Source organism: Phaseolus vulgaris, chromosome 5, assembly GCF_000499845.2.
Source record: "Phaseolus vulgaris cultivar G19833 chromosome 5, P. vulgaris v2.0, whole genome shotgun sequence".
Lineage (NCBI taxonomy): Eukaryota > Viridiplantae > Streptophyta > Magnoliopsida > Fabales > Fabaceae > Phaseolus > Phaseolus vulgaris.
Genome location: NC_023755.2, coordinates 85,026 through 110,989, shown reverse-complemented (window position 1 = coordinate 110,989; position 25,964 = coordinate 85,026). Strand labels below are relative to the sequence as shown.

Below are 25,964 nucleotides of genomic sequence, written 5' to 3'. Positions count from 1 at the left end.
TGAGGATAATGTATATAAAAACTTTACTTAGAATTGTTTCCCATGTGAACTACATGTTTGCAGAAGATAAAGTCAAACCAGTTATTACTGCATTTGTTCATGATTTTTTTTATATACATAATGTGTATTTTTTTTAAAATTATCCTTAAAAATGTATATCTATGATAAAGTTTAAGTTTTGATGCATAGGAAAGTAGAATTTTTTCTTTGAAACAATGGAAGGAAATCCAAAGTATGGTATTAATAATTGGAAGTTTGTGGTTATGGTTGGTGAAATGAAGTTTCATCACATTCCCAATTCTTCATCCATCAATTCTTGTCATTTATTTATCAGCTTACTCAGTTGTTTCTGCTATTATCACAACATGCTTCTTCTTCTCCTAATTCATCTACCTTTTCTCTATTCATTCCAAAACTAACTTCATTGGACTGTCATTACTTAATGCTATTAATTCAAGAACTTCAAATCATATAAATTTTAAATAAAACTCTAAGCCATAACAATAAAAGATCTTTTTTCTATCTTAAAAATAATTATTCCCAACAAATTCAGAGAGAAAAAAGTTCATAGAAATCTTAAAACAGATATAACACAATAATGAAATAAAAAAAATTGAAATTTTATTTGATGGCCCTACTAATTTTAATGAAATTAGTTATAGGTGAATTCTCCCTAAACATTCATACCTTCTCCCTACACCTCCATATATTTTTTTACTTCCAATCCTAGATTTTTCGTTCACTTTTTTTTTTCTCTTAAAACCTGTAACATTTCTTACTATAATATTTATTATGCATTGTACAATCTAGAAGATAAGTCAGGATTTGAAAATATCTTATGGATTGTACAATCCTTACATTTTTAAATTACATTATGGATTGTACAATCTAAAAGGTATTTTTGGATCCAGAAATACTTTCTAGATTGTACAATCTGGAATGCATATTATAGTAGGAGTATTATGGATTGTACATTTTGGAAGATCCGAAATTACCTTCCAGATCTATAGAATTCAGAAGTTATTTTCGTATCCAGAAATACTTTTTGAATTGTAGAATCCAGGAGGTGTAAATAGAAAAAAAAATACTTTTAGATTGTAGATTCCTAAAGTATTTTTTTAAGGACAAAATAGTTTTTTCACCTAACCTATAGAGATGCCTGGTAAAATATGGAGGTGCAAGAAGAAAGAACCTATCCTTAATTTTACTGCAAGTAAAAACTTATTATTGAACCAGAAAATCATTCTTAATTTTACTGCCAGTAAAAACTTACTATTTAACTAGAAAATCATTCTACTTTTCCAAAAATATCAATATACACATAAATCATAGTGATTCTCATATTCGCATATTTCATAGAAATTAGAGTTTTTATTCATACATATATTCCTCAAATTTTTCTAAAAATTCAACAAATATTTCAAATTCATACACCACAATTACAAGAAACGTGCGAAATTAACAAAGAGGATTTGACACAATTAATATTACGATAAAATTTATTCTAAGATAATAATTAATGCAAATATAATTTTTATGAGATAAACAGATTTTATTAAAAACATAAACTCATATTTCAAGAAGTAAATTAATTTTATGAGGAAATTAAATTATTTTAAGCAACACTTCAAAACAAAAAGTAGACTCCATAAAAGTTTTGTACTGAAATTAGTTACTCTAATTGATTATTTTGGTTTAAACTAACTAAATTTGTCATTAAATTTCTGTTTTTTTTTCTCAGATTGGCCAAAAGACATATATAACAAACAGCGATTGAGTCTTATTAGAAAAAAAGTGAAAATTGCGCTGAACTTGCTCAAGTAATGCTAAATGTCACAACTTTTTAATTTTAAAATATACATTAAAAATTCTCATTTATATTTTTTAATAAAATGATATTGAATTATATTTTTTAATACATTCTCATTCTCATTTATAATAATTGAATACTTAACAAAATTTTAATTTGGAGTTTCTGTTGTAATTTCTCAACTTTGTTTTAAATTCTTCTAATTCATTAAATAATTTGACAAGTGAATTCATAAGCCTATTTCTACTATTTGGAAAGGCAAAGAAAGACACACGTGAATGCAATTACTGTGTGGTCATCTTCTCCCAACAAATGCCATTCAAATTTTGTGTTGTTAACCATTTTCATAGGTATGTTCAGTATAAAATGCTTCAAGATTTCTTAAAAGTTACGTAATAAAATAATATCTTTGATAAAAATGGCATATCAATGGTATTGGTGTATTTGCAACATTTTTACACAAAACAAATTCTCTTCTAGTTTTTATAGACACTTGTTTTAGAGCTAGTCAATCACTTGTATAGTATACCAATTACACTTCTTCTACTTTTATTTATTATTAAAAATAATAATTAAAATTTTAAAATCCACAAAAATGTATTGGGAAAATATAGAAGACACCAAGTTTAAGTATAATTTTTTTTTTGATGTAGAGTCCTTGGATGTTCGTTTGAGGAGTGCTTGACTCATGGTTCAATCGAAACTAGGAGGAGGAGTGTTTGATTCTTTACTTAGTCTGAACTTGAAAACAACCTCATATCGAAAGGATTGAATGAAAGAAAGGATAAGAGTGCATGTAAAAATCTTGTACACTGATCGAACACCATACTAAATAATCATCCTATATATGAAGGACTATCAAGAAAAAAGTGAAATAACCACCATCGTAAGAGGGAATACCCGATAGAAAAAGAAAGAAAAACAAAAAATAAGAATAAATTTTCAAATTTTGTAAAAACCCTTTATTCATTTTCATTAAAATGTCACTCATATTTATTAAAAAATAATAATCATGTCAAAGCTCATTATTGATAGTGCTAGAAAGAGGGTTGTTAAGGTAGCAAGATTCTTCTAGAAAAATAATGGTGACACTTAGTCATTGGTAACTAAGCAATAAACTAGTAGATTAATCTAGAGTGAGAAGATGTTATTAAGCAATTTGATTACAAGATACAAATGCAACATAGACTCTTGAATGAGGCTATTATTATGACAAAATTTCACTACTCACTCTTGCTTTTCATGGTTACTATGCCCTCAAAAATGGGATAACTGAGAAGCATTACATAAGTGACTAGGAAAAGTTGAGCAAACATTTCTTGAAAATCCTTCTCATTGAACACTCTCCATATCCCACCAAAGAACCCAACAATGTTGATTATGAGTAACAGAACCATTGGAGCCATGAACACAGCTGCACCTTGGAAATCGAACTTACCTTCCTCGTACTTCTTCACCTTCTCTTCGTCCACTACTTTGTTTGACAAGGAGAACTTCACCTTGTTCAGCCCCAACCACTTCTTCACTGCATCTATGATTGCAAATATGCTAGTCACTGACTTCAGAATCCAAATTCTTTGTTCATCCCACCACATTGCCACAGACCCTTCCCCAGAAACAACCTCAACCAAATGCTGAACCTGAGTGGATACATACACAAATGCAAACACTGCAAACCAAGGCTCTGTCACCTGTCATAACATCAGCAAATCAAACCATCTCATTTTTCACAACTTCACATCTGAATCTCAAGTAAAAACAATCATCTATCATCACATGGACTGATATCTTCGTTATGTTACATATTATTGGTATAGGAAATATACCTTTGGGAAGAGAGAGATTCCTTTGAGGAGGCATATTTGAGGTACAATGCCGTATATGATGAAGACAATAGCATATAAGGATGACATTGTGATGAAGCAATAAGTGAAGGAATGGATTATGGACATGCTTGCAAATCCATGAGTGAAAGGGCTGTATTTGGAGAAACCAAGCAAGAGAAGTTCAGACAGCCACTTGACCAGTTGAAGCATGCCTTCCTTGATGTCAGTGGGGGCACATCCTAAGAAACATGGTGTTTTGGGGTAAAGATAAACTGATCTCCATCCTCTGGTGTGAAGAATATACCCTGTTGCACTACTCTCTAGTAAGATTGCATATGAGAATCCCACCTGCATGTACCAACCAAATCATCAATAATCATAACTAATTCTCCCTCTTTAATATAGATATAAAATGTACACTTGTGGATAAAAGATAATGACGAGAATTTTATGCATATCATCAACACTTGCCTCTGTACCCCATTTTGTGTTGTTTTCGTAGGAACAGGAGCACACTGCAAGAGCTTCTCTTAACATTTCTTCCCTTGAAATGCTCTTTTTGCTAGTTTTCTGTCCACGCATCACCTTCATTGTTTCAATGAGCCCAGTAGAGTTGCCAAAGTACTTTTCTGCATCTGCCAAATAGTCATCTGCAATCATAGATTAAAAAACAACACACAAACTGCAAAATTAGATCAAATTTCTTTAGTGGAATGTGACATAAAAAGTTAAACCTTGTAGAGGCCATAATTACGTACTCTTTTGGTTAGGACTTCCAAATAATAACGAACTTTTACTCAAGTAATTGCCACTGCCAGAAAGACCAGGACCTCTTAGTCCATCCATGCCTTGCCACATTGTCTAAAAGAAAGTACAGAATTTCACTACACAAGTGATGAAACAAAAGGGAACAAAGGAAATCAAAAGGGCCTAATGGTTTTTTTGTTTGTTTGTATGTGTGATTATTACCTTAAAAGCAGTTCTGGTTTGACTGTCATAGATGTCCTTTTTGCTAAGGTTGTGAAACATTTGAGGGAATTGAACAAATGAAGTGTCTTTGGAGGTTTGAGGATCAAGGAAGAAGCACATGGCTTGTTTGGCAGATGTTGGATCATTGCAATACATATCACAATCCACTACCAGAAAATAAGGTGCATTACTGATAAAACCAGAGACTCTGAGCTGCAAAACCACAGTTGAAATTAATGAAGCAAGAAACTGATAAAAGAGAAGAGATGATGAAATTGAATTAGTAGACTACACACCAATGTGTTGAGAGCTCCTCCTTTGAATTTGTGAGGAAGAGATGGTCTTCTTTCCCGAGACACATAAACAAGAAGTGGCAATCCTGGTTCCTCATTTATGATCTGATGAACACAACACATACTCATTAGTTTTTTCTGTTTCTCTTCCACTAACAACCAAAACTTTGATCATGTTCTATCATTCATTGCAAAGGCTGCATATTCAACCACTCAAAACCATAACTTGCATATCCTCTGGTTCACTCAATCTATCATTCAAGAAATCTTTCACAAACCAATGGTTGCATCAACTGAGATTATTCAGTAAACAATTTTTACTGGAATTAAGCCATCCAACAAATTTTTTTTTAAAATAAATATAAAAATAATAATTAATCATTATATTAACTAAATTAAATATTATTTTAGATACTAAAAAAATTATTAATAATATTTATTTTTAATAAAAAATTATAAAATGATTTATAACACTACAAGGAAATCATCAAATAAAAATCAATTTTAGAGACAAAAAGTAATTAGTCGTTAGAGTGACTAAATTAAAGACCATTTAGAAACTAAAAAAAAAATAGTTATGTTTTTAAATTAATTTCTATTATTGATAAATAGTTTTTAAATTGGTATCTAATTAGTTACCAATGTTTTAACTATCCATTATTTATTATTTAGATTCTAAATTTGATAAAAAAAAATCTTAATAGCTAATTAGATACCAATTTAAAAACTATTTATAAGTAATGGAAATTTAAAAACTAATTTAGCAACCAATAATTTTTTTTTTCTGATGGTAGCTTAACATTTTTTAATTAAAAAAATAATAAACTAAATGAGTATACCTCCTCATACAATAATATTAAATTAGATCTGATAGATGTTAGAGAGCTCTCAAAGCAAGTGTCAACCTTTATTTTTAAGAAGTTTTAAGTCTTAATACTATACTTTTATCACTAGATTTCCATTAATTTATGACTTTTTATGTTATTATACCATAAAAATTTTAATTTTCACATTTTGACCAATCTCTTCAATTTCCAATAGAGTAATGAAATTTCAAAAAAAAAATCTAAAATGTATTATTCTATCATAAACTTTTAGGGAAGACATTTTGATTTTAATTTTTAAAATTTTATTTTTTTATCGATTTGTAACTTGAAGAACCAGTAAAGTAAAGGACACAAAAATTAAGAGTAAAATGGATGAAAAATTTATATAAACCGTAAAACATAATATCTATATATGGTGGTTAAATGTAAAATATGTAGTAATTAAGTGTGGTTTAAATTATGTAAGTATATGTTGAAAAGTCAAAGCCAAATCACATATCACAAAAGTAGTGAAGTGATCTATGCAAATTTTCCCTCACACCATACCAATAAGCACCCAATTTGTCATTAAAAATAATAAAAATAATCTTAAATAAAAATAATTTTCAGAATTTTTTATTCGAACATATTTTGGATTTAAATTTTGGGAACACGTATTTTAATTGTAGAACAGAGTTTGGAGGAGAAGGATTATACCTCAATAAGTGGGGCCCTGTCGCTCACAATACGAACATTGTTTGGGTCTGAACCAAATTTGTCGATATTGTTCTGCATTTTCTCGTATTTACCCTGAAAAACAACAGTACCAAACAAACACACCCTTCAGCTCAATACTATTTCAGCAGCACTAAACCAAGAAACAAACAACACTCTAAGTTCATGTCCAACTCATGAAATTCAAAGTGACGTATACGTGATGTTGATCTCCGAGGAAAGCGAAGAGTGAGAAGAAGAAGAAGAAGAAGAAGAAGAAGATGATGAAGAAGAAGAAGAAGAAGAAGAAGAAGATGGGTACCTCGATGAGGTCACGATGAGCCTTGAATCCTGCATCTTGGTGAAGAAGGTGTTCATCATCTTCTCCCATGGGAGAGAAGAACACCCTGGGACACCTCAACTTCACCCCATACTTTCGGCAGAAGGGAACCCACTCCCGAGCGAATGCACCCGCCTCTCTCATGGCGTACAGCGTCACCGGACAACCACCGTCGTCGGAGAGATACACGGCCAGCTTATCAGAGGGGTAGTCCATGGCAATGGCGGAGACAACCGTGTCGATGACCTGCAGCGTGGGCTCCTTCTCGGGGTCGAGAGTGCAGACGAAGATGTCGAGGCCCGGCAGTTTGTCCTCCCGCGGGAGCTTGTCGGTGAAGGGAGTCCGGGAGACGGGGCGCCAGCGGAAGGCCTGGTTGAAGAACCAGAGCACGGAGAGAAGAACCTCGGCGGCAGTGATGAGTATCCACGGCGGTGACGGTGGGTGGAGGAAGAGGTGCGATATGCGGTAGTAACAGAGGAAGAGAACTCCGATGAAGTGTATGAGTATGTGAATTCTGGTGAGTGGCAACCATTCTTGAAGCGTTTCCTTGTGGTAAGTGTATGTGTAGCTTCTTCCCATCTTTCTTCTTCACTCTTCTTCTTCTTCACTCTCCATGCTTCCATTCCTTTATATACTCCATCTTATTTTCATCTTCAATTTTATTCAAATTAAAAAACATTTTTATTTTTGGAAAAGAGTAATGATATTTTCACAAATCAATAAGTTTAAAAATAAATATATATAATAAAAATAAATTTATAATTAAATGATGAGATATAAATAATAGTATTAAGAGTTATTTTTTAATACTTAATATATCAGACTAATATATATTGACAATCATATTTTTTTTATACAATCACATATAACCTTCAATACTATTATTTTAATATTTTTTTATATTATTTAATTACAAATATTACAACCTCCAATACTATTATTTTAATATTTTTTCATATAATTTAATTACAAAAATTACAATCTACAATACTATTATTTTAATAGTTTTCATATCATTTAATTACAAATTTAATTGTTATATATAAATCAAATCACACTATACATTTGTCATATTTCTCTAAATATATCATGTGATGTGATTTGTAAGGTAAATAGGAAGTTTATGCACGAACCAATATACCAAGAAAAACATTTAATAATATGTTAAAAAGTGTTGGAAATTCATGAAAATTAAAGACTAATATTTTATATACGTGAGTATAATTTTCTAAAAGTATTAAAAATTTATAAAAAATTAAGATTAATATTTTATAATATATAAATGAGGATAAACTTTTAAAATAATAAATATTTTATAATATATAACTAAGTCTCTAATCTTCATGAATTCCAATACTATATTGTTAAGTGTTTTTGTTCGTATATAGGTTGAACTCAGAGTGCATAAACTTCCTACTTGCAAATCACATCATCATATGATATATTAAGTATTAAAACACATGGGTATTTAAAATTTATTATTTAATATAACATTAAATCATTAATATTATTTTCTTGAAATTAAAATAGTTAGTGTGATTTAGTTGGTTGAGTCCCCAATAGTAATGTGCGTGGAACAAAAAAAAAACATTATTTTGGAAGGCATCGCGAGGGCCTCGTTTCACCATTATTTAAATCTGACTCACAAATGTGGATGTCGCGTGGCCCTTTTTTTATATCACTATTTCTTGACCATCAAATCCAAACTCTAGGGTTAGGTAACAACATTATCCCACATTATTCTTGCACACTCAATGCCAAACTCACATCTTCAATCTTCAGTGATGATATATTAACAATTAAGACTGAATTGCTTCAAATTATAATGGTTAAAGAAAAAAAAAATCTATGAATTTATGTAAAAAATGAAGAAATTTTGAAATCAAAAGAAGTATTCAACTTTTTCGATTGGTCAGCTAACTCTTCTTACATCTCATCTTTTTCATTCTGAACTCCAGCTTCGGATGGTACTTACAAAAGGTACTCCGACGTTCAAGTTAAACTTTGGCACTCCGACATTCAAGTCAAACTTCAACATTTGATACTCAATATGTTTAGTACTAGATGATGACGTACCCGATCCTTTAAGATTTGTGTTTATTTATATAATTATTGTGAACTCTTTGTTATTGGGTCTTATTAAAGATTTAATCTGTAATTAAAAATACATTATTTAATGTTTAATCTTTGATTAGTCATTAATCATCTGTTTATGTGTTATGGTCTCGGTCGAGAAATAGAGCTGTCTTTTCATATAGACATCCCTTCAACACAACATAGGTCATCAAAGAATCTCGAAGACCCACCAACGCACGAAAGCTGGGATCGGTCTTGACCGAAACTGTAACAACAAACTGACCGGTACAGATAAACTTAAATAACAGCATAAAAACACTTTAATGAAAAAGAAAATTTGAAAGATTGTAAATTGGTGGAGTTTTGACTAAGAGAATAAAAACACGATAACGCATAGTGAAAGAAAGAGAGTGAGTTGTAGAATTAGAGTGATGAAGTTATGGATAATGTGAAGTTACAAATATATGCTTAAAATCACCTAAGAGGTTTCCACTTTCTTATGGAAGTACTCTCCTTCGAGTTCTGTGTGTGAAGGTTACAAATGTTTAACTTGTTAGAGTGAAGATAAGAGTTTTCATAATTTTTCCATTTTATTTCTTTTCATCATTCACAACTACTCTTTTTATTCTACAATTAACTCTTAGCCCTTAATAAATATTCATATTTAATTCATTTATTTCTTTTTATTCATTTTACTTATGTCAACAGTTTTCGCAACTATCAATGAGAGTATGTTTAATTATTCAAAAAATATATAAATTAATATATATTTAAATTAACTTAGTTATACCTTGAAAGTAATACACCTTCATACTATATATATAAATTTACCTTTAAAGAGAACTAATAATTCTTGTTAAAAGAATAGCTTAAGCCTGAAATTTTTCTTATCAATTAATTAATCTCAAAATTTAAGCTTTTTCTTGTTTTAATTATTGTTTCTCTTTGAATTATTTCTTTATAAATCAATCCTCAAAGTTAATTATTCTTGCGGTTGTTTTAACTTTGCATTATTGTGGTGATTATAAATTAAAAAAAAAAAAATTGGTCCTTAAGAATTCAATCTTTATTACTTGACGATGTTATGCATTTGTGATTTTCTCACAAGAAGTTTATGGCTTCATTTTTGCGGATAGAACTAGTCCTCGTGAGAGAGAAAAATACTTACCATTATGCTATGCAATTGAGCAAAAGTTAGTGCTCATAACACATGCAGAAAATTTGAAAAAAAAAATATTTTTTATGGCTAAAATATATCACAACAACAAAAGTGAGAGAAGATTAAAATTGTTACCAGCTGTTATGTTGGAGATCCACATATATAAGTGGGTGCAAACCTCAACCTCATGAGTCGGTTTTATGGGGTTAAGTTAGGCTTAAAGTCCACTTTGTAATATGGTATCATAGTCATTTCGATCATATCCTAGCGAGTGTTTGTGTTGAACTTATCGTGTCACCCGTTATCGGGCCGCTATCGGACCACCCATAATATATACTCCCACGCACGAGTTGGCAGTCTCGGTGTGAGGGAGTGTGTTGGAGATCCCACATATATAAGTGGGTGCAAACCTCAACCTTATGAGCCAGTTTTATGGGGTTGAGTTAGACTTAAAGTCCACTTTGTAATATGAAAAAAACAAGTCAAGTCAGGTTTACTCATTTAAATTATACAGTATGAAATTGGTAATTCATTTTGTAATAGGATTTACGGATTAGACGGACCAAACCAATATAACTTGACGGATTTAAAAAATTGACCTGCTCTATCTAAATGATGAAAGGTTGACGGACCGACCACCAAATCTAATACTCTCACCCTAACTTTTTGAGGAGTGAACAATTAAAAAAAAAAACTTTATAATTTTTTTTATCCAAAATGAATTATGAAATAATTAATATGGATTTTTTTTTCAGCGTAATTAACATGGAGTGGAGTGACATTGGTGTTCCTTTTAAATAGAAAACAATTTTGAGCAAAATTTTGATCCTTCAAGTTCAAGTTGCAAACTTGGGCTACAAAAATAAGCATAATAGTATTTTCATATCCTCCCTTTTGAAAATTTGCTTCCAATCCTTCAAAATTTTACGAAGAGATTTTGTGTATTTAATTTGGAGAAACGTTGTACAATATGGGTTAATTTCAAGGAGATATTAGTAGATAATCATGAATAATTTTATATAATGAACTCTTTGTGATTTTTGCAAAGTAGAATTGAACTTAGTTTTGGATGAATTAGTATAAAAGAATGACATTTATCTTGAAAAAACAATCAACAAAAAATATTTACTCTCTTTCATTTGATCTCTAAGTTAAAGTGTTATAATAGATTATTGTTAAGCTCTAATAATTTGACACCTTATATAATACCAATGAATAAATTAAGAAGCTAATTTCTTTTTTCATTAATTTTTCTTACCAAGTTCTTAATTTTTTTAGAACTCAAAACTCCTTACCAAAATTGATGGATTTTGTTTTGATTAATCATTAATCCAACTATGTAATCACATTGAGTGTCAATTCAACTAGTTTTTTTTTGAGACATTAGGGTTCAAAATTAAATTTATTATTACAATCTAATATGAAAAGAATGTATTATCTTTATTGTTGAGACTTTTCTTAAAGTAGCAGATGAAGGTCCACACAGAGAGTAATCAAGGAACATGTCAAATTAATAATTGAATGAAACAATAAATATAAAGAAGAATTTTTCATTTAAAATTGGATCTTGGAGTATATATTAAAAGAGTATAATATTTTTATATATTAAAAAATAAAACTATATATTTACAAAAACCACTTTTGAAAAGCATAATAAGTAAGCAATCCTCTCTTGTAGCAGAAACACATTAAAGAGTGGGCAGGCCCAGGCCCAGGCCCATTGGAGTATTTGGTCGGTTGTAATATGATTATGAGTGTGGCACTTTCCACCAACCACACAGCAACACTTGTGCACTCAATTTCCCACTACATTCATCAAATCTCTACCTTTAGGAACTCCTTTTCCACTATGTAACTATTTCTTATCATTCAACCTTCTAGATTCAATAACCAACTATCATTTATAATATAGGGCTAATGTACTCATGCTTTGGGTAATCATTTCATTTCAGAATCAAAATGTTTTATATATGTATATATATATCCACTCTCCTTACAAGAGGAATGGAGAATGCATCTTAGACTCCATAGGGAAATGGAGAATGCATCTTAGACTCCATAGGGAAGAAGAACAACACATATATCATATGAGAGAAGGTATTCTAGAGTAATCTTCGTCTTTATAAAAATCATTAACATCCACCATGAAGTCTCTAAGTGAATTCTCAAATATTATATGGTATAAATCAAAGAACATAATGAGCAACAAACGACAACAATTACTTGTTATACAAGAGAACCACGCAAGTGAGACAATATTACTGGTTGAACTTAGAAATGAGTTAGTTGCACTCAAGAAATGAAGCGAAGAGAAGATGAACACAATAAAGTGGTAAAATCTCCAAATAAAGATAAAGTTAGATAAAGAATCCAAACACCTTGTATGAGCCAAGTTGTCTCTCAGGGGAGATAGAAACTCCAAGCTACTCTCGACCGACACCACTGTCTCCATCCCTTATGTTTATAGGGCGTAAAGGTCAGCAATAGTCAAAAGATCGGATCATATGACTACATTTTAGTTCATACTCAAGTAACTACAAGAGGATCTCCTCGATACTCCTTTGGAGATGAGATTATGGAAATTCCATCTCTAAATTGAAAAAACTTATCAATTAATGAAGATTAAAGATAAATATAATAGTCTTATATTTTAAGTCAATATATGATTTATACTTGAGAAAAATATTCAAAATACAGTTACCTTTTAAAAATAAAAATTGTGATATATTTGAAAATACTAAAGATAAAAAAAACAATAAAACTCTACTCGGAGCACCTACTTATTCCACTTACACCCCCACATCGTATAAGAGGTTTTCCTATACATCAAAACCTGATACAAAGTATTTTAGGATTATTTTATCTAAGATAAAGTTAAAATATTTAACATTTTCTTTAAAAATACAATTATTTGCATATATATGGTGAGTCTTCTCTTGGTTTTACTAACTTTCGTAAGAAAAAAAATACAATTATATATTTTCAAGTATTTATTATAAGTTTAATACTAATTCGATGGCTGATAAGAAATAATTGTTGGTAGGCTTTTTAAGATAATTACAACAAAAGTTAATCAACCACTTTTCAGGATAATTTGTAATTTAATGATAATGTAAATTTTTTTTTCATTTGGAGAGTTTCACTTTTTAGTGTCTAATGATTATGCATTGGTGAATGTGGGTTGATAAAAAATTGGTGCATAGAAATAATATTAATTGTTTTAATAGTTAATAAAAAATAAATCTTACATATATATTGATAAAAAAAAATAGCTTGATATAAAAGTTTGTAAACATATCTCTCGAATATGGGTTGATACCCTTATATAATTATATATTTGTCGTTTTTTTCCGATAAGAAGAAAAAACAAAAGAATGAGATTTCAAAATTAATATATGGGAATGTCCAACTTTATTAGTAAATATGTACTTTCAAAGTATAAAATAATAATAATATAATTTTATATCCTTTCTTTTGTTATTTTTTCCCTCTCTTTTTTCTTGTAAAATTATCCTTATTTTACGATCAATCTTTATATAATATATAGCTAATTATTTTTTATAAATTAAAAACATACTTATTAATTCAAATTTTTGTTCCCGTATTTTATAAAATTGGCAATTTCGGTTCTTAACATTGTTTCTCTGTAATTTTAATTCCTAATTTTTAATTTAAGTATAATTTTGTTTTATGCAATTTTGATACTTTAAGTTTTAATTTTTCATAATTTTATGTTTTTAAAAATATATTGAATCAATCTCAAATTATATTTGTAACACTAACCATGCAATTATTATCATTTTCAATGATATAGAAAAGCTGTAAGTAATCATATGTTTTTCATCTCTATAATGTCTAAAAAATTTTATTTTTTTTACAAATAACTGAACTAAAAATTGAATAAAATTACGAATAATTAAAAGTTAGATCATCAAAATTTTATTAAAAAGTTATAAATAACTAAAATCACAAGAATTTTACAAAATATGGAACTAAAATTACAAATCATCCTTGAAAATATTAGTTAGTAAAAATTGAGTGATACAACAAATTTCTGCACCTTGTAGGATTGTCTGTGTTATGTGTTCAAATTTTCAAATTAACCCTAAAAATTGTATTATATTCCGAATATTTGGCACCTACAGAATTTATTAGACTGAAAATGATAGATTCTCTAGATCTGTAGGGCCTGTTAGTTGTCAAACCTAGAAAACTTTTAATAGAAAAATTTCCTATTATATATCAGATAAAAAAAAACTCTCAGTTATCTCAAATTATCTTTTTTTTTTAAATTTTTTATCTTAACTGTTTCTCTCTTTCAACCTACTTTCTTTTAACATTTATGATTAATTAATGTTGATAAATAATGTTATATTAAGTGGTATATATATATATATATATGGAGTGTGGTGGAGACAGAAGAGAAGAGAAGAGAGTAGAAATTTAGAGTAACAGTGAAAGGTTAAAATGTTGATGATGATGGAGGAGAGAAGAGGAGAGGGGATTTTACTGAATGGCCCTTGAAGTTGAGGGTTTCATTTTTACTACGTCATGGTGAGAGAGGTGGAGAAAATTGAAAATGTAAAAGCAAAACAAAAGTTGCTGTTTATGGTGGTAATTTGCACCTGGAAAGATGCATTGTTTAGCTAAAACATCGATGTCGAGTGCATGGTTTGGGCAAAAAACCATTCCAGCTTAGCTCCTCCTTTTTCCTTCTTCACACCTTCTCTCTCTCTCTCTCTCATGCACTCCTTTCAAACATACACAAACAAAGAAAGGGCTATAAATAGGAGGGGATGGAAGTGGAACAAAGTCTATAGTGCAGTTTGATTTCTTTGGGATTACAAATTTTTCCGAAAGCTGAACTTGCCGGAGTGAGACACAGGTTAGCCACCTCTCTGCTTCTTTTCTCATTTTATTATTTTCATTCTCTTTTCTCTTCTTCATATAACCAACCCTTCTTTTTTCTCACAACCACATCACTTTCCAAGTTTTCTTTCTGCTTCACAGAAGAAAAAAAATGGAATATTTCATCTCTCAAGGGTCATCTATTCTTCTGCATATTTTTGTGTTTCAAGAAAAGGGTCTCTTTGTGAGTTGAGAAGATCCACCTCACAAATCACAAGGGTTTCTTTCTGCTTGCTTGCTCCTGGAGGGAGTGGGTGGATTTTGTTGTTTTTCATATATAGGCAAAGAAAGAGAGGAACACTGACACATACATATACATAGATACAAACAAAAACACCGATGAAGGAAAAGTCTTGTAACTTAACCTGCTCTTTCATCAAAGGGGCTACACCTGCACCATCTCCAAATCTTGTTCATTATCTTAGATCTTGCTCTTCATTTTCATCTCAAACTAAAACAATATACATCTGCCTTTACCCTATTTAGCCACATGGTATATTTACAAATATAAACCACACACAACTTCTCATATATCATATGTGTTTCTCTAGTTTTTGGACGGGTTAGGTATGTATAAGGGTTGCTGATCTTTATTTCTTTATTCTTTCTTACTGATAGATAAAAAAATATGTATTTCTCTAAGTTATATATAATTCCTTAATTTTGAAGTTTTGTGGAAGTAAGATCTAACCTGGATTTGATCAGATCTAGTTTTGTAGGAGGTGTTTGATGTTATAAAGATATGATCTGGTGTTTAAGTTTATATATAAGTTGATGATTCCCTTGGTTTGTTTTGAGAAGGAACAGTTGAAGAATGGGGAGAGGAAAGATTGAAATCAAAAGGATTGAGAACACCACAAATCGGCAGGTAACCTTCTGCAAGAGAAGAAACGGGCTTCTGAAGAAAGCTTATGAGTTATCAGTGCTGTGTGATGCAGAAGTGGCTCTCATTGTCTTCTCCAGCCGTGGCAGACTCTATGAGTATTCAAACAACAAGTCAGTGTTTTACCTTCTTCTTCCCTCCATTTTCTCTTCCTTTATCATTATATACATGTCTACACTTTGCATGACTTTGCAGATTCTTCTTTTTCTCTGTGAAGCTCAACTATAATAATTGGAACTATCTGTTGTAATTAAAATGCTTAATTAATGATTCCATTAGTACAATAACTTGCATTATTGCTGTCAGACTGCGTAGATCTGCAAAATTCAAACGTGACCCAGTGAAACAATGACACCCCTAAACAACATTTTTACAAAATAGGAAAAATAAAAAACTTAAAATATTTAGGTTTAGGAAATTAATTAGGGTTTATGCTAACTGGTGGTTAAGGGTTAAGCGTATTTAATATTCTGTATACGTTCCTTAACTAATGCATTAAAAGCACTCATTACTATAAGGTTAACTTATTATCTCTTATTATTATAATTAGAAGCTTCTAATTTGTAACCTTTAATGTTCATTTTCAGGCAAATGCTTCTTCCAAAATCTTGTTAATCATGTGTATTAGTAGCCAATAAATATTAGGGTATATACTTTACCATAGTTTATTCACCTTCCATTTGTTGAAGTCATACGTAAATCAATACCAGTAATATGTATTTGTGTATCAGTTTTACGTTGTTATGAAAAAAAACTCTATAACTAAATTATTAAGCATATTAAGAACATTCTAAAACGATAATCTATGAAATCCAAAGTGCAAACATGCGTATATTTAAACCAGAATAAATAGTTATTAAAGGGTTTCACTGCAACCAGCTCAGAGAATTAAGTGATCCACCCCATTAATGTTTGTAAAAGCTTGAAATGAAGAAGGAATTAAAGAGAGAAATGGCTATGGAGCATGCATGTGTAGTATAGTGATGATTTAATGATAAGGTGGACCTGCAACTTCAGTCCCTTGTAAGTAACCAAAGACTCAGAGCAGACCTTGTAACGGTACACTTACTTTCTTTTCTTCTTGTACTTGTGGAGATATCATAACTTGTCTTTCCTTCTTCTCTGTTCATGTTGAAGTGACAGAGAGTGATTCTTTCAGTTCCCCTTAGTTAGGGTTTGCTTCTCTCTCAAACCTTATACCTTTTTCCCTTTGCATCAAAATAGTCAAACACTGTACTTTCCTTAGATTTCCAACACAACCATTATAATTTCACATCTAATATTAATATTATTTTATTTTAAAATTCTGGTGCATGGTAAAATATTATTATTTTAATTATATTTCTTTTATTTTTTTAATATAAATTAGGTTCTACAGTGGAACTTGAAACTATAGTTTATTTTTCAGTAACACTGTTTACAGCTTATACTACTACACACTATCACATATTTGAAAACACTACTAGCATTACTATTCTAGACTATGAATTTATGTTTGATGCACCATATTGGTTCTTAAAAGTAATTAGTTGTTGTAACTTTACACCATCCATAACAATTAATGATGAAGATGATAATGGGTGTGAGCATTATATTAATTATGTGTATAATTGGACTCACCTACTATGCTGGCCAACAAAGTTGTAAGAGACACTGAGTTTGTATCAGTGAGTCAGATGAGATCCAATGAGCCAACCTCTGCTTCACAATGCTCATCTATTTCTTTCCTTTTGAGTGATAACACATCAGAATCTGTGCATGCATGCATGTGTATATGTATGTATATATATATATATATATATATATATATGCATAGAGAGAGAGAGAGAGAAAAGTGAATGAAAAAGTTTGGGTCAATAAATCAGTTGTGCTCGATTCAAATTTCTCTGATATCCAATTTGCTTCCTCAAACTTCTTTGCCTTCTTCAGTGAAAGCAACTCACTTTTTTCTCTTCTCTTTTATCCACACACTCTCTGTCCCTTCATGTATTTTTCTACCTTTTAGTTTCACTCCCTCGTCAGGTTAAGTTCTGAAAGGAAGACAAGAAAAAAGCGAGTTTCATGTGCAGATGATTGTACGTTTGTCCCCTACAAGTTTTTTTTCATCTATTCTCTTCAAAATATAAAGATTCCAAGTTTCTTTTCAAAGATATGATGAACTTAAAAAGTAAAGAAGTTGCAGCTTAAGATCTTGATACGCATAGTTAGTATATATATAGATAGATAGATAGATATATTTTGTTTTGTTGTGATTGTTAAGAATATCATAGCTAAATACAATAACAAACTATGAGTGAAACTTCCCTTTAGGGTGAGACATTAACTGCGTACGGATCAAACAAAATTGCATGAAAAGGAACAAATAAAAAGAGAAAAACAGTAATGAAGTGGAACGTGACCATTCTACTTACATTAGAGGTGGTATTCAAATTAGAGAAGAAAAACATTAAAATCACTAAGAGAAAATATGCTTTTGAAAATTCTGATATAACTCTATAACTCAGTTTAGATATAAATATATATAATAAATGATAAATTTATAATTAAATAATATGATTAAAATAATAATATTAGTGATTGTATTGTAGTTGTATAAAAAATGTGGATTGTTATTATGTATGTTTGTTTTCGGCTCGAACACGAAATCCTTTATTCTCCATCAGATCATCAGAATAATAAGCACACACCATTGTTCAACCATCACCTGTGTTCTTGTGCACATCACGAAGTCTTTCTAGGGTTTATAACGTTGTGAAATGGAATTTGAAGCACGTTGTTAGGGTCTTTAAAATTGGAGTGTTATATTGTTTTAAAGTTAACATATATTCATAACGTATTGTTATGAAAGATGTGATATTTTCAGACTGATTATTAGCATGTACTTTATTTAGTGTAACCAATTAGTGATCATAATTAGTGAATCAGATTAGTGAAGTTGAAAAAAACTTCCCTTATTAAAGGAATTTAATATAATTATAGTTGAATGAGCAAATCAGGTCTAAAAATGTCTGAAAACAAGAATCTGTGAATGTAGAAAAATGAATTATGCAGCATAAGATCAACTCCTAGTACATGATTTTTTTTTGTATGTTGGCGTTTGTGATTGCAGCATAAGATCAACAATTGAGAGGTACAAAAAGGCATGTTCAGATCATTCAAGCACCAGCACTACGACAGAAATCAATGCTCAGGTAGTTTCATGCACTTTTCATCTCATTAATATCACTGTTAATGAAATTGAATTACTTATAGTCTTGTGTGTCATTGTAAAACAGTATTATCAACAAGAATCTGCAAAGCTGAGACAGCAAATACAGATGCTGCAAAATTCAAACAGGTGATTTTTTATTATTATCATCTCTCTTCTTCTCTTAATCAAATGACATGTATGTTGTTTGATTCATTGATCCACACATGACATATTTTGCAGGCACCTAATGGGTGATGCTTTAAGCACATTGACTGTGAAGGAACTTAAGCAGTTGGAGAATAGACTTGAAAGAGGAATCACTAGAATCAGATCTAAGAAAGTAAGATTAATCTTAAGCTTCTCATAGTGATTATTATGCATAGAGTGATCGAATCTTGTTGCCCTCTCTATTTGCTAATAATGTCTTGTTACTTTCTTCCCTTTTTCTCTAACTACACAGCATGAGATGCTACTGGCAGAAATTGAATACTTCCAGAAAAGGGTAATTCATTGAACCTTCATTAGCCAAAATTTGTAGCTATTATCTTCATTAATCTCACTGCTAACTAATACCATGCATGCATAGGAAATTGAACTGGAAAACGAAAATCTTTGCCTTCGGACTAAGGTAAGTTGATTCAGTTTCCTAGATTAATTAAACAGATGAAATTGTTCTGACAAGAGAAGAATATTGAAAATTTTCAGATAACTGACGTTGAGAGGATTCAGCAAGTAAACATGGTTTCTGGACCAGAGCTGAATGCCATTCAGGCATTGGCTTCTCGTAACTTCTTCAATCCAAACATGATGGAGGGTGGATCTGTTTACCCTCAGTCAGACAAGAAGATTCTTCATCTTGGGTATGTTCCTTTATCATCATTTTCTTCATTTCATACATCATTTGCAGCTTTTGATCATTTTGAAACTTGTGATCAATTTGAATGATAATGGTTTGTTGGTTTTGGTGAATGCAGGTGATGAATATATAATATTAGCCAACTACGGCTAAATGCATTATTACTACTTCTTCTTCGATTGCTCATTATTAGACCAACTCATCTCTTTTAAATTCTCTTTTTCAATATATAATATATATGGATACTTATATTATTATATATATATATGTATTGATGATTCTATCATATATAACCATCTATGTTGCTAGAACAATAATTAAAAAATAGTTGTGTATGAAGACATTAAGCTATTATTATGGCATTTTATGAACGACTCTTTTTTTTCTATCTTATAAGTGAATTTTCTTGTTAGAGTTTGTGATACTTAGGGTTAGGTATTGAAATTTTTGGATTTGATGGGATCACGTGCTTCATTCAGTTAATAATATAAATTAAGGTTGATCATACAAAGAGTTAAAATCTTATTATCACACGAGTTCAACAACTAATTAGTTTGATCGTACAAATTTAATTGATTAAAAATAATTTAAGAGGGATCACAATGAATACAATAAAATAAATAAATCTAATTAAGTGATAATATATTAAAAAATAAATTAGGATTCAAGAGAGAAACTATGACACATCCGTAGTAGAACAATTTAGCCACACATATTGAGAATATTTTTTTTATTGGTAGTAAAAAATAAATAAATGTGGCCTCCTTTAAGGATGGTCTAACTGTTATATAGATCAAAATTGACAAAAGAAAGAGAAAGAGTAAAAATATATATAAGAATTTGTCTCTACTTCATCTTTGGGATTCACCTATTTTGTTTCCTAGAAAGCTAATAAAACTAAAAGGTATATTGAAAAGTAAAAGTTTGAATGTCTAAAATTTATAGCATAAAGGGCTTTAAATAAAATTAAATTATGGGTTTGGGTCTTATTATATTTAACATTCTCATGTTAAGATAAACAATGTGTTTTGAATTACTCTAGGTTGTGTTGCACTATTGAAAAAACTCTAGTAAAAATCTCCGTCTTTAGGGTTTAGGGTTTAGAGTATAATAAATATGTTGTAGGTTTATCCTACATCATATTGTTTAAATTAAAAAAAACATAAAATCTTCATCTTCTAGGAAGATTGTGCTAGTTGTTGACATGATTATGTAGTTTGGAGACTTTTTTTCATCAATAAAAAAAAGAATAAAGTAAATATGAAATATTCAAGGGATGTTTCAACCCTATTACAAAGAAACATGTTATGTATATGCATAATTTCAAGAAAAAAGTCCTTGATTACATCAATCTCCCACCTTTACAAAATAATTGTCATGGTCTTAGTTGTTATAATTACACAAAATCAAACAAAAACAACAAAACACAAAAATTCCAAAATGACTTACTAATAAGTTTATTATGATTTAACTAAAATAACAATTTTGAACCTTAAAAAAAAAACATCTCGAGAGGATTTATATAGTTGTAGAAAGAAATAAAAAACTGCAAAGTTTACCCTGCTCATGCAGCCTCAAATAATACATTTCCCATGAGATTTTTTCCCTTATATGAACTAATTTTGACTTTTTTTTATTAAGAACAACAATAAATTTTGTTAATAAAATTATAATAAAAAAATCACTAAAGTTATAGTAAATTACTTTTATAAAATCCCTAAATTGTTGCTTATTGTTAAGCTTTCAAATGATTATGGAGTTTGAAATAATTATTTTTGATGGCTTGATCACTTTTATTCATATAAACATGATTATTAATTTCAACAAGGTTCCAAATTTTTCATCCTAAAAATAAACTAAATACTCTGATCATTTTCATAAGCATGCATAAAGCAATTGTACGGAGAGAAATCTGATGTTTGAGATGCAACATAATAAGAAAATTAAAGTTCGAATTGGTAATGGTAATATACTTCATCACACACTAATACGGATTTTATCTTACGAAATCTTTTTAATGTTCCTCACATCACAAAGAATTTACTTAGTGTATCTCAGTTTGTCAAAGATAATAATGTCTACTTTGAATTTTTTCGTAAAGATTGCTATGTGAAACATTAGGTAACCAAACAGACTCTGCTTCACGGAACTGTTAAAGATGGCATCTATGTTTTTCTTGAGCCTCTTTTTTCTGTTTCTGCTAATGCAAACAACATTGTTGTTAAATCTATAAATTCTGATATACAACTTTGGCATGCTAGACTAGGCCATTGTAATTACAATATTGTCAAAACAGTTTTACAAACATGTAATATTCATTTGATGGTTGCAAATAGTTTTGTGATGCGTGTGTGTTTGCAAAGCTACTTAAATGCCTTTTAAAGATTCGACTACTATTTATATCTCTCCTTTGCAATTGATCTATATTGATATTTGGGGTCATGCACCCATTCTGTTTTCCACTGGAGCATGTTATTATATCTCTTTTCTTGATGATTTTTCTAAGTATACGTGGTTGTATGTCTTACATAGTAAATCTCAGGCTTTCTCCATTTTTAAATAGTTTAAGTCTTTAGTTGAAAATCAAACTGGTAACCGTCTTCAGGCTATACAAACTAACAATGCTAAAGAATTTTTATGTTTTAAATCTTTCTTGCATGAGCATGGTATTCACCATAGACTAACTTGTGCTTACACTCATGAACAAAATGGTACCATAGAACGTAAACATAGGCATGTGGTTGATACTGGTTTAACCATTCTTGTTGCAACCTCTTTACCTTTAAAATTTTGGGCTGAAGCGTTTCATGTCGTTGTTTATATTATTAATATTTTACCTACCTCTGTGCTTAACAGCAAAAATCCATATGAAACTTTATTTGGTATTAAACCTTGTTATGCTCACTTAAAACCTTTTGGTTGTGCATGCTATCCTCTTCTACGTCATATCATAAGCATAAGTTCAATTTTCGCTCTACATGTTGTGTTTTTCTTGGGTATAGTTTACAAAACAAAGGATATATTTGTTTATCTAATATTGGAAAACTATATGTATCTCACCATGTTGTTTTTAATGAAAAATTATTTCCTTACTCTCTTCCTGAGTACAATTTTCACGTCTCTTCTAATTCTATGGATTTTTCTTCTCATACTCCTTCTATGCTTATGCTCTTACCTGCTCCTTCTCATAACACTTTACATGTTCCAACACCTGTTTCACACACTACACCATCTATATCTTCAGAAACTGTTTTTCCTTCTTCTGTTATTAATGAGGTTTCCATTAATCCTCCTATAGTCAACAATGCTCATCCTATGATAACTCGATCCAAAGCTCGAGTGTTGAAACCTAAGACTTATACAACTACTGTCTCTTATGCTCACGAATCGGTCTCTCTTAAAGTTGCCTTATCATCCTCATCTTGGTTACAAGCTATGGAAGATGAATATCGAGCTCTTCTTCAAAATAGAACATGAAGTCTCACTTCTCTGCCTTCTGGTGCTAAAGTTGTGGATTACAAATGGATTTTCAAAAACAAGTTCAGTGCAGATGACACGTTTCAACGACATAAAGCACGGTTAGTGGCAAAAGGCTTCACCCAATCTCCAGGTTTGGACTATAATGAAACTTTTAGCCCTGTTGTCAAACCTATTACCATTAGAGTTCTGTTATCTCATGTTGTTTCAAACAATTGGCCTATACATCAAATTGATGTTAATAAGGCTTTTCTGAATGGAGATCTCACAGAAGATGTCTACATGAATCAACCTCCAGGTTTTGAATCCTCTAATTCTACTTTTGTTTGTAAGTTACATAAAGCTATATATGGTTTAAAACAGGCACCGCGGTCCTGGTCTAAGTTAAGTTTCACTCTTGAAGACCTTGGTTTTCATTCTACAAAAAATGATAATTCTCTGTTTATTCAGTTTACTAATACTTCTACATTATTTGTGCTCATTTATGTGGATGATATAATCATCACTAGATCATCTACGCATGCCATTAAATCTCTTATTTCTCATTTAAGTTCCAGATTTGCTCTTAAGGATCTCGGTCCACTGCATTATTTTCTTGGCATTGAAGTTTCAAAGGTTGTTGATGGAAGTCTTCACCTTTCTCAGACTAAATATATCAATGATATTTTGCAACGTACTGATATGACCACTGCAAAAGCTCAACCAACCCCTATGTTGTCTACTCTTCGCCTTCAACGGGATGGCTCCACTGCTGTTTCAGATGCTACTCTATATCAATCTGTGGTAGGAGCTTTACAATATATTCTCATCACTCGACCTGATTTATCTTATGCAGTGAACAAAGCATGTCAGTTCATGCATAACCCACAAGATCATCATTGGAAAGCAGTTAAAAGAATTCTTCGGTACCTTGCCGGTACCACCAATCATGGTCTTCTTATCAAACAAAATTCTCATTCCTTCATCCTTGGTTTTGCTGATGCTGATTGGGGCACAGATCTGGATGATAGAAAATCAATGATGGGATATTCGGTTTTTCTTGGTTCAAACATTATATCATGGAGTTCTCATAAACAAAAAGTTGTGTCACGGAGCACTACAAAAGGTGAGTATAGAAGCATTGCGGCAATTTTAGCAGATATTATATGGCTTTTGTATTTACTCAATGAGCTACACATTCACCCTTCTTTGCCTAAAATTTTTTCTGATAATTTGGGAGCTGTTCTTTTAAGTGCTAACCTAATTATGCACTCCAGGACCAAACACTTTCAATTGGATATGCATTTTGTTCGAGACTATGTTCAAAAGAAGAAAGTTTCTTTGGTTCACCTTCCTACACGATATCAAGTAGCTGATGTGCTTACCAAACCACTCTCTAAGTCAGCTTTTACTCATTTCAGAGATAAACTTATGGTAGTTATTAATCCTACCATAGGTTTAAAGTGAGATGTTAAGTATGTATGTGAACCCATCTAATACTTGCCTTATACAAGGGTGTTTAGGGGTATATTTATAAGTTGTATTTAGTTTTTTGAACATACAGTATTGTTGTACTCTATAAATATACCCTTGATGATATATTTTAACATAATAAAGAGTTATTATTTTTAGCTTCTTAAATTTGTTTCTTTATACTTATGTTATATGAAAGGAAAATAAACTACAATGTAAGAGTGGGCCAATCAATAGTAATATTCCTAACCCCACATATACAAAGTACAATAAATATATATATATATATATATATATATATATATATATAATACAACCAACAACACTATCTCCTATACTAGCAAGACAATTAATGATAGTATTGCATATATGTGAATAAGCTTGTAATTGACTGCACATGTACAAGCTGGTATACTATGAACATTTTAAATGATTTCTTTGTGAAAATGGAGGTGAACCAAGTCATCTTAAACCTAAAATGCATAACTATGAGTTTGAGAGCAATTTCACTCACATTACATTGGACTCACAGATACCCTAAGGACCAAACATGACCAAGACTCACTTCATAGCTTCCACTTTTGTGAGCAAGATATTTTTTAGTCCATAAAATTTATAAAAATCAAAGACCTAATCCTATTTATCATAATTCCATATATTCTTATTGTTTCTAATCTTAACCAAACTCCATTAATATTTAGTTTTACAAAATAAATGTAGAAGGGTTTGAATATTAATTGTAGGTTGATCTTAATTATATTTATGCAATACACAATGAAGTTCCAATAGATTTGTTATTTTGTCATTTATAAGTGTACTAAAGGATTGTCAAAATTCAAGAATACTAATTAATAAAAAAATAAATACTCATTAGTTTTGAATTAGGGTAATTCTTTAATTCGTGAATAGTTATCTCAATATTAAGAATCATCATTTTTTTTATTTAAAATATTAGGTACTTCTATATTAAAATCGAAAGTATAACTTTTTGAGTAGATTGAAAAATATCTATATTAATTGGTAAAGAAAAAAAATATTCATTTTAGGACAATTCTAATATCAATTAACATTCTTTTATTTTTATTACTTTTTTAATTCTCCAAAATTCATACCGAGAAGAAGAAAAAAAATATTAATTAATCTTTAAAAAATTGCAAAAAAGTGATTTTAAATAATATATATTAATATTTTGATTAGTAGAAAGT

The 25,964-nt window shown here is 30.2% G+C and overlaps 2 protein-coding genes across 5 annotated transcripts; one reads left to right on the top strand and one right to left on the bottom strand.

The window, feature by feature from the left end:
• Positions 1-2,936: 2,936 nt before the first annotated feature.
• On the bottom strand, positions 2,937-7,470 carry LOC137834570 (cellulose synthase-like protein G2). The gene is made up of 8 exons (XM_068642599.1): positions 6,741-7,470; positions 6,422-6,514; positions 4,902-5,003; positions 4,606-4,818; positions 4,395-4,497; positions 4,108-4,286; positions 3,637-3,984; positions 2,937-3,501 (listed from the first exon to the last, which is right to left on the bottom strand). The coding sequence occupies exons 1-8, from the start codon at positions 7,335-7,337 to the stop codon at positions 3,034-3,036; spliced, it is 2,103 nt and encodes a 700-aa protein (XP_068498700.1). The 5' UTR covers positions 7,338-7,470; the 3' UTR covers positions 2,937-3,033.
• Positions 7,471-14,748: 7,278 nt separating this feature from the next.
• Positions 14,749-20,199, top strand: LOC137834569 (agamous-like MADS-box protein AGL11). Of its 4 annotated transcripts, none has more exons than XM_068642596.1 (9): positions 14,749-14,878; positions 15,709-15,897; positions 18,894-18,975; positions 19,060-19,121; positions 19,215-19,314; positions 19,435-19,476; positions 19,561-19,602; positions 19,680-19,834; positions 19,949-20,199. In XM_068642596.1, exons 2-9 carry the CDS (start codon positions 15,716-15,718, stop codon positions 19,950-19,952), a joined length of 669 nt encoding a protein of 222 aa, XP_068498697.1. In that variant the 5' UTR covers positions 14,749-14,878; positions 15,709-15,715; the 3' UTR covers positions 19,953-20,199. The 4 variants fall into 4 exon arrangements, with proteins under 4 accessions (XP_068498697.1, XP_068498696.1, XP_068498698.1 ...); XM_068642595.1 differs by having other exon boundaries at positions 15,703-15,897; XM_068642597.1 differs by lacking the exon at positions 14,749-14,878 and adding an exon at positions 15,240-15,468 and having other exon boundaries at positions 15,703-15,897.
• The last annotated feature ends 5,765 nt before the right edge of the window (positions 20,200-25,964 follow it).